We start from the raw sequence: 9,787 nt of genomic DNA, 5'->3' as shown, positions 1-9,787 counted from the left end.
CGCTGCTCTAAAGAGCTAGCATTTCTTCTGTAATCTACTTAAATTCATTCATTTGTTACTCATCATTTAATTAAGTCTTATCCTTTAACTGAGGCTGTTCCTAAGTGCTCCAAAAATTCTAGTTTCTTTAAATTTTTTACTCGAACATATGTTCTTTGGAATTCTCTCCCTCCACCTTGTTTTCTTGGGTTTAAAATTCGCAACCTTTCAATCAAGTATGTGAGTCGTTATCTTTCATCATAAACTTTATCTTGGCTCTTCCAGTAACTTTCAACTCTAATAGTGGTTGCTTGTAGCTTTGTTGGAAGTTAAGATTAAACAAGTAACTGTTACAATAAGTAAAATAAAAATGTTAACATCAATAAATATTTTCAATATTTTGGAAGTATATATAATTTTTTTTGTTGCTTATTGTTTTGCCTTAAAATCAAAATTTTTGTTATTGTTGTTAAATCAAGCACTATGAGTATGAGCAGACAGTTAGACCGACTCCTATTTATACAAAAATGTTCAGAGTAGATCTGAATTAAACATTTTTGAGCAGTTTTGCCAGGTTAAAACTTATGTTTGCCACGGCTTCCAGTCTTGTTGATATTTTGCTGCAGTTCAAGTGCTAGCAATTTGTCTAAGACCTGAGAAACATGGACATAGAAATCCCTCCTCCAATCTTCATTTGTAAATACTTTATCTCATTCATATTGTAATCTTTTGCCGAAGTTTTGCCGAAATCTTGAAAATCAAACGCATCATGGCATCATCTCACATAATCAGAGTACCCATTATCATAATTTAAGCAGAGATAAAAATTTTTTTACCTCTTTGCTGCAATTGATAATGATAATAATGTTGTGACAAACGTGTTTGTTGTGATCCAATCAACAGGATCACAACAAACACGTGCCTTTAACTGTCATTATTCAAGATTAATCAAATTATAATAGATTAATGTCCATTCATGTATCTTTAACTTTCATTATTCAAGATTAGTCAAATTGTAATAGATTAAAGTCCAATGAAGTTTATTAATGTTTGCATTAACAAGATGATAATTACAATAAAAGTCACCAAAACAAAAAAAATTATGAACCATCATTTAAATTTAATCATAAAAAAGAATCATCGATTAACAACATCAGATAAAATAAAAATATTCTTTGCAATCATATAAAAAAAAATGCAAATATTAAAATAAAAAAGAAATAAACAATTATTATAACAATACATTACAATAAGAAATAAACAAATTTTAAAATAAGAAAGTTAATAGTTTAAGTGTTAATTAAGTTAAAATTTATTTCATAAATTGAATTTATCAAAGAGAAACACAAAAACAATAAATATATAATAGTTAAAAACTTGAAAATACATGTATTAAAAATTATTTTTTTAAATTATAGCAAAACTATGAGTTAATAAAAGTACATTACATACATTTAAAAATGTTTGAACACTTTTTTTCACTTGAATTCTAAAAGTGTAGAAACTTTTTACATTTGTTCGAAAATAACACGTCATTGGCAAAATTAAAAATTACCTTATGTGCAACAGGAAATTTTGGAGATCTAAACTTCTTTGAAAGTTTCTTGCTTTTTTAACTATAAGCTTTGAATCTTTGTTTTTTATAAACATGCTATAGATCGATGGTATATTCCTGATAACGCAGATTTGACAATTTTTGTAGCATAAACATTTTTTCTCTTTTTTAAGGTGTTGAGTTTTATTTTTAAAAGGGAAGCAGAAAGAGTGACCCTAGGCTTGCGACAAATAATTTGTAGACATTGCAACTGTATTACGTAAAACCTTTTCAGTCGCGACTTGGATTGACCAATACATTTAATTGAAATACAATGGTTTGATTGAAATATATTTATTGAAGATCTTCATATCAGCTTTACTGATATTAATCAGAAAAACCCTACTTTTACTAAATAAACTAAAAGGATAAGGTTCTTACTGCTTCTGGGTTTCTATTATTATTCAAATCCAGAAGCAACATGGTTGCCACTAATATAAAATTATTATGTGATTTATAGGAGAAAAAAAATGTTTGTGTACATTTATTTGTTTAGAAGCAAATTTTCAGTATATAGATTTATTGAAGAAACTGGTTCCAAATTTTTTTTTTTTAACTGAAATTGTTATAACTTTGTCAAATCTTATCCAAATGCCTATACTTTGGTATCAAAAGATAGATGTAAGAGTAGGTTACAAGTTCACATAACTCTATAGATAAAAATGGTGTCTAGAGGGCCAGAGGGGGTACCAGAACACCATTGTAACCTTAAAAAAATACAAGTTTTTCACACGAAAGAGTCTTTTTCCGATAAAATATGTTATCTCTATACATAAAAGGCTAATCTAATTTGCTTTCATTCCGTTTCCAAAAATTAGTGGTCTTTTTTAGATTAAAGGGTGGATGTCTTTGTTACGTTTTAACACCCTCGTAGTGAAATGTTACTTTCTTATAAATATTTTAATCTAAAAAACATTGATTATATTTTCCCAGTAGGCACGCAACGTTTTATTCACGTCTCAATCACGTGTATTTTACGTGACCTCGTCCAGGTGACTATTTTACGTGATAAAAACGTGAAAGTCACGTTTCCAAAATATCGTTGGTTTTGGAACTTTTTTTATTCGTAATGAAAACCTGCGATTAGAAACTTGTAAAGATATTCTTTATTATATTTACTAATTTTTTGTAATATGGTTTATATATTCATTATTATAATTACTTTTATTTTACTTTACTGATAACATAATTTTTGTTGTTGTAGTTTTATAATAATTAAAAAAAAAAAGTGTCAGTCTTTATAATAACTTATAATGTCGCAATGCATTTTACTAAAAAGTCACATAATATTTTATCTAAACAAAATATAATATCTAAGTGTTATCAATACATTTTATCTAACTTAGATTACAACACTTTTTTATTATAACACTTAGATTCTAAGTGTTATCGATTTATATTAATCAAAATCATAGATACGTTATGGCAGATAATTCTTATATAGCCACACGCAAAAGATCGAACCCAAGTACAAGGTATACTTTTTTCGCAATCCTATTATATATTATTTTAGACTGTCAAAATTGTCTATGTAGCTTACTTTATTTGAATTATTATATATTACATAATAATTATTATATTATATAATATATTATATATATTGTATGATATTATATATTATATTATACAATATATTATATAATATTATATAAGTTATGTTACAACTTATTTAATATATTAGGGTACTATTTAAATTTAGGCTACTTATTAAATTTATTAGGCTACATGGACAAATATTAAGTTCTGCATAAAATATTATTGACTAGGAAGACCCAATGATATTGTTTTGTTGTTGTCTAGAAACATTATTGTCTAGTAAGACCCAATAGTCTTATAACTTATAAGGTTACTGAATAATGATGAGAAAAATAACAAAATTTCCCTCTCTTTGTCTTTTTTTGTGACTCGTGCGTTAATGACAAGTTATTTTATATTTTCTGTTTCTTTTGACTTGTACCAAAGATATTTTTATGGCTCTATTATATATTTTAGTTATGTATTTTTTATAAATGTTTATTTTTTCTGTTGGTTTTGTTTCATAAATAAGTTTAAAATTTGCTAGAAAAAAATTATAAACTTTAAATCTTGTTTATGTCTTCAGTTCAGTATCATTGTGGAGGAAACGGCGGTTAGCTGTTATACAGATGTCTGTATCTACACAAGGTTCTTCAGATATAAGAAGAAATGAACAAAGTGATAATATTTTTACAGATATTTCAAATGATGTAGAAGATGATGATTTTCTATTTATTGAAAGTGGTTTCAGTAATTGCAATAGTGAAATAGATGTTTCTTTAACATCCTCAGAAAGTGTTTCTTATGGTAATAAAGAAGATGAAAATAGTATTTATGATGCAAGCTTATGTTCTAAACTGCGTTACTGGGCTCTTACAAATAGATGCACAAGACAATGTATTAAAGGTGCATTAAAGTTGTTTTTGGAGTGTAAGCAAAGTGTACCATTAGATTCTAGGACATTATTAAAAACTAAAAGAAGTATTGCAAGTATCAATATTGAAGGTTATGGTGACTACATTTACTTGGGTTTAAAAACACAAATTGAAAAACAAATTTCTTCCAAATTAATCAAAGAAACTTCTCTTTATTTAACTTTTAATATTGATGGCATACCTTTGTTCAAATCAAACTCTACCCAATTATGGCCAATACTTGCTTCAATTTTAGGAATGGAACCATTTGCTGTTGGTTTATTTTGTGGTTATAAAAAGCCACCATTCAATGTGTACTTGCGTACCTTAGTAGATGAGTTAAATGAATTGCAGCATAATGCTCTTCATGTTAATAACATTGATTACATTGTTACTGTTTATGCATTTGTTTGTGATGCTCCTGCTAGGGCAATGTTAAAAGGAATCGTTAGTCATACTGGTTTGCACTCATGCGAAAGATGTACAATGGTAGGGAAGAGTTTAAAAAATCGTATTGTTTTTTCCCACCATGAAGAAAATGTTGTTTTAAGAACGGACCAGATCTTTCGAACAAATGGTTACTTTTTCAAAGATGATAATAATAGATCTCATCAAACTAGAAAAAGTTCATTACATGATGTTAAGTCTATTGGTTTTGTGAGTATGTTTCCACTTGATTATATGCATCTTGTTTGTCTTGGTGTTATGCGTAGAATATTATATTTTCTAAAGGGCAGTATCAAAGGTACAAATTCTGGAAAACTATCTGCCAACATGGTCAACCAGGTGTCTGAGAAGCTAACCAGTTTGAATGGTAAACTTCCAAGTGACTTTGTTAGACAGCCACGAAGTCTTGTTGAGTTGGATAGATGGAAAGCTACAGAATTGCACTCATTTTTGCTTTACACTGGTATTTTTGCCCTTAAAGGTGTTGTTAATAACTATGTTTACAAACATTTTTTAAGTCTGTGCCTTGCTATAAGATTTCTGTGTGAAAGTGATGATGCTATTCGTAACTCAAATCTTCAGAATGCAGAACTCTTACTAAGATACTTTGTAACTAATTCAGTAGATGTGTATGGCCATTTGTTTTGTGTCTATAATGTACACAGTCTTTTGCATCTTTGTGAAGATGTTCGGAATTATGGTGTGTCTCTTGATATTCTCTCTGCATTTAAGTTTGAAAATTATCTTCAAAAATTGAAAAAAATGATCAGTGGAACAAGAAATCCATTGATACAAGTAGCCAAAAGACTTGACGAGCTGAATGATTTTCATCAAACACCAAAAAACACTTTCTGCGTTAGTGTTTCTGATAAAGATAATTGTTTTATAACTAACTCAAGTGTTGTATTTGTTAAAAAAGTTGTTGGTGATCAATTTCATTGCGTTAAATTTAAGAAGCATTCTTTGGATAATTTTTTTACTGATTTTGTGCATTCAAAGGATATTGACATATTTTTTCTACGCCAAAGTTCTATTTCTACTCCTTGTGTCAAGCAAAAACACAATATTTTGCGGAAGTGTGTCTGCATGCCTACACATGATGGATTTGTCATATCAGCTCTGGTTCACGATGTTGATAAAAGACATTTATAGACAATTATATATTTTTTGATAATAGTCATAGCATTTTATTTTTATATCTACATTTTATGGGTGAAGATTTTCAGTGAAAAAATTTAACATTTTATAATTTTATATTTTATAAACGTGTGTAATTATAACCATATTTTCCTCTTGAAAATTAACAAAATGTTAGTTTTCAAAAATAACGATAAATTAGCCCAAATTATAAAATAAAATAAATAGACTTCTTTAATCTAGTAGTGTTTTTAGGTTATGTATATATATATATATATATATATATATATATATATATATATATATATATATATATATATATATATATATATATATATATATATATATATATATATATATATATATATATACATATATATATAGTAGATTGAATATTTTGTTTTAGCCCGATCAAAAGACTTTACTCAGTTGTAACTCTAAATGAAAATTCTTTTCATAAAAAGTGCATGGTTCCGTTTCATTGGGTGGAGGAAGAAGAAGAATGCGTGTACTGGCCTCCAGTAGGTGAACACCCCCTACACTACTACATATCAAAATGGCTTTCTCCTTGTCCAAATTGGCAACAATTTCCTCTAATAAAAGTCTCCTTAATTAAAGGCACAAAAGAAATGTGTAATGCATGTTTGAACATAGACTCAGAATTATCAGAGTGTCCCCCTGCAGGTAGATGTCTATTTAAGTGTTTTAATTTTACATTTTTAGTTTTTAAGGTTTTTTTATTTTGTTTCTTTCTTTGGATTGTGTCTTATTTTATGATAAATTTGCATTGCTAAATGGATATTATTATTTTTATATAAAGCCGGAAATAATAACCCGATCATTTGATTTTATTAGGGGTGGGAGTTAAGGTTAGTTTTAGTCTAACTAAAATTAGTCAACTAACTTTTTAGTTAACTATATTTACCAGACTAAATTTTTAGTTAGCTAAAAATACCCAACAAACTTTTTAGTTAACTAAAAATACCTGACTAACTTAGTTTAGTTACAATTTTTAGTTTGGATCACAACATTAGATTTTAAATACCTCTTTTTAGGTGTTGTACTAGAAACATCTAAAATGATCCGCGAGCCTAGTCCGGATCTTGTCATTAAAAGATTACCAAAGTTAAGTTGTAATAAAATTTTTAAATCCGACCAGTGCAAAAGAAGGTACAAAGCATATTCCAATGAAAGCGAAAGTTGTTCCTCTGATTCACATTCCGATCCTTCAAAAGTTGCAATCAAACAAACAAAAAAATCAAAATATTCGTTGCCTAACAGTCATAATACTGCAACCAATCACAACTATAAGTCATCTGTTTCATATTTTCAAACATCAGCTTCTAACAATAATAAGAATCAATCCCCAAGGAGATCTCCATTGAAACAAAACACTTCATCTCATTCCATGCTCAATGTAACTTCCACTCCCTGTCACAAGGATGCATCATTGTCACTCTGCCAACCAAGATCCAGTCAAACATGTTGTTTTGGAAATTACGGTGACCCGCCTTCTTCGTTTAAGTTAATGGATCAGAGACGTAAGTTTTTTTAACCTTTTTTACCTCTGCTAGGTAATATATATTTTGAAAAGCATTTTTTTTTTTTTGGGTTAAATAAAAAATCTAGAAATGATTTGTTCCATAGGATACGATTGCAAAAAGTGCTGGTCTGATTTGTTGATATAACTATTCTTTTGTTTTTACGTTATAAAAAAAGTTGATCCAATTGTTTTTATTTTAGGAATGCAGTATGGACTGTTTATGGAGTTGGCTGCTATTAAAGCCGGTCAGGCACATATTGTTACCGCATTGGAACGCTTAGGTAGGAGAATAGAGCCAGTGGATTCCAGTTTTCATCTTACAAAGTTTGACAGCATGGAAGAATTTGAAAAGTTTGATAGAAAGTTGGGTGATGAAAATGAGTATACTCTTCTGGTATGTTTTTTTATTAATTTTGGTTTTTATAAAACTGGGCATTAATCAAGCAAAATCACTCGTCAAAAAATAAAATTATGGATTAACGAATCTAATATGAAATATTCATTCAAATAATGAAATATTCATTTTTAAATATTTTAGGTTAGTCGTTTAAAACAACTGGGTGGACAGTCACCTTCGCAACTGGTAAGTAGGTGTTTAAATGAGTTGATGGAGAAACAGGTGCAGGCACAGTTTAACAAGATGGGTAACAAAGGGAAAAAATCGTTTAAGCTGACTTTGTCATATAAGGCTATAGTAGGTAAATATTTTTTCTGTTTTGAAAATGTATAGATTTTTCTTTGCAGTATTTAGTTTCTTACAAAATATACAAATAACAAAAATAGTCTACAGAAAATGACAAATTAATTTTCTTTAACATTTTTTTCTTGTTTTTTAGCTGCGCTTGTATCTCAAACTAACACAAGGGAAGTCGTTGATAGATTCATTGGAGAACATTTAAAGCGTGCTCCTCGTCAATTGGCTGCAGATTATGAATAATGAGTTATTTTATATAAAAAATATTTACACCTGAAATTATGACTATTTGACCTAATTTTTTCTTCAGTTTTTCATTTTATCTTTTTGGTTCGATAATGTATAAAAATTTATATATATATATATATATATATATATATGTATATATGTATATATATACATATATGTACATATATATATATATATATATATATATATATATATATATATTTACATATATATATATATATATTTACATATATATATATATATATATATATATATATATATATATATATATATATATATATATATATATATATATATATATATATATATTTACATATATATATATATATATATATACTTGTATCTACTTGTATCAATGGATTTCTTGTTCCACTGATCATTTTTTTCAATTTTTGAAGATATATATATATATATATATATATACAATCTATATATAATATTCTTATGTATATTTATATATATATAATATAAAATACTTATGCATATTTATTATACATATTATTCTTACGTATAATATGTATAATATACTTTGTAGAATTCATTGCAAGAAAACTCAGTCAAGACAAACCAGTTACTTATATATAAAATTAATTATATAAGTAATATATAAGTAACTGGATTGTCTTGACTGAATTTTCTTACAGTGAATTTGCAGAATAAAGTATTTATTTATGACCCTATTTGACAATACTTGTATTATACATTATATTGTAATTCTATTATTAGCAAATAAGATCATTTTTTTAGTAAGTTCTAAACATTAATTGGTCCAAAAAAAAATGTGGTTGTTTTAAGAAACCTCTGCCAATTTTGACATTTTGTTTGGCATTAAAACTATGAAGCTGAAGCTGATTAACCAAACCAGGGTTTGTAGATAAAAAAATTAAGATAATTACTTAATAATTGATAATAATAGTTATAAAAGATCTAATTCATTACTTTTTAGTTTCCTTCAGTGTTGGTAGCTATTATGGGAGAAAATATTGACTGATCCAACATTTGAAGAACATTTGAAGCTGATTAACTAAAGCTAAAGCTGATTAAAGAACACATGAAGCTGATTAAGCCAAGGTTTATATATAAAAAAAATATTTAAGATAATTACTTGATAATTGATAATTATGAACGATCTAATTTATTACTTTTTAGTTTCCTTCGGTGTCGCTAGCTATTATGGGAGCAAATATTGACTGATTCATTAGAGAACATTTGAAGCGTGCTCCTCATGGATTGGCCGCAGATCTGACTATGAACTTTTTACTTATTGGATATAAGGAAGATATTTTAACATAAAATGCAGCTCTTAATACAATTCCAAAATGTTTGTCAAAAACTAATGACTATAATGAAATGTAGTTTGATATGTACGTAAAAAATATTTCCTTAACGTTGAATTAGGCTTTTCTTCTGTAAAATCTAAACACTTGTAATTTTAAAGCATAATTTTAGCATAAGAGATATATTTGTCGTCAATAAATGACTGATGGCACGTTGCAAAGTTATGTTGAAAATACGACCATAAGTCACGTCCCTCGGTCATTTCATAGGGACCAAAAAGTCGCGTAAATATCACGTGCCAAAAGTAACGTGAAAAGCACGTCCCATAAGTCACGTCTTTTGGACCTTTAATAGGGACCAAAAAGTCACGTAAATATCACGTCTCAAAAGGCACGTGAAAAGCACGTCCAAAAATCACGTTTTTTGGTCATTTCATG

At 27.6% G+C, this 9,787-nt stretch overlaps 1 protein-coding gene and 1 long non-coding RNA gene across 3 annotated transcripts; both read left to right on the top strand.

The window, feature by feature from the left end:
- The first annotated feature begins 2,625 nt into the window (after window positions 1–2,625).
- On the top strand, window positions 2,626–8,103 carry LOC136076818 (uncharacterized). Of its 2 annotated transcripts, XM_065790325.1 has the most exons (6): window positions 2,900–3,048; window positions 5,993–6,270; window positions 6,642–7,127; window positions 7,330–7,523; window positions 7,668–7,827; window positions 7,966–8,103. In XM_065790325.1, exons 1-6 carry the CDS (start codon window positions 2,996–2,998, stop codon window positions 8,064–8,066), a joined length of 1,272 nt encoding a protein of 423 aa, XP_065646397.1. In that variant the 5' UTR covers window positions 2,900–2,995; the 3' UTR covers window positions 8,067–8,103. The 2 variants fall into 2 exon arrangements, with proteins under 2 accessions (XP_065646396.1, XP_065646397.1); XM_065790324.1 differs by lacking the exons at window positions 5,993–6,270; window positions 6,642–7,127; window positions 7,330–7,523; window positions 7,668–7,827; window positions 7,966–8,103 and adding an exon at window positions 3,675–5,690 and having other exon boundaries at window positions 2,626–3,048.
- A 581-nt stretch (window positions 8,104–8,684) lies between these two features.
- On the top strand, window positions 8,685–9,466 carry LOC136076447 (uncharacterized). The gene is made up of 3 exons (XR_010636278.1): window positions 8,685–8,938; window positions 9,019–9,143; window positions 9,222–9,466. It is a non-coding gene; the product is annotated as an uncharacterized LOC136076447 (long non-coding RNA).
- The last annotated feature ends 321 nt before the right edge of the window (window positions 9,467–9,787 follow it).

This window comes from Hydra vulgaris, chromosome 02, assembly GCF_038396675.1.
Source record: "Hydra vulgaris chromosome 02, alternate assembly HydraT2T_AEP".
NCBI classification, from domain to species: domain Eukaryota; kingdom Metazoa; phylum Cnidaria; class Hydrozoa; order Anthoathecata; family Hydridae; genus Hydra; species Hydra vulgaris.
The sequence above is the reverse complement of the archived record's forward strand: the minus strand, read 5'-3'. Positions and strand labels throughout refer to the sequence as shown.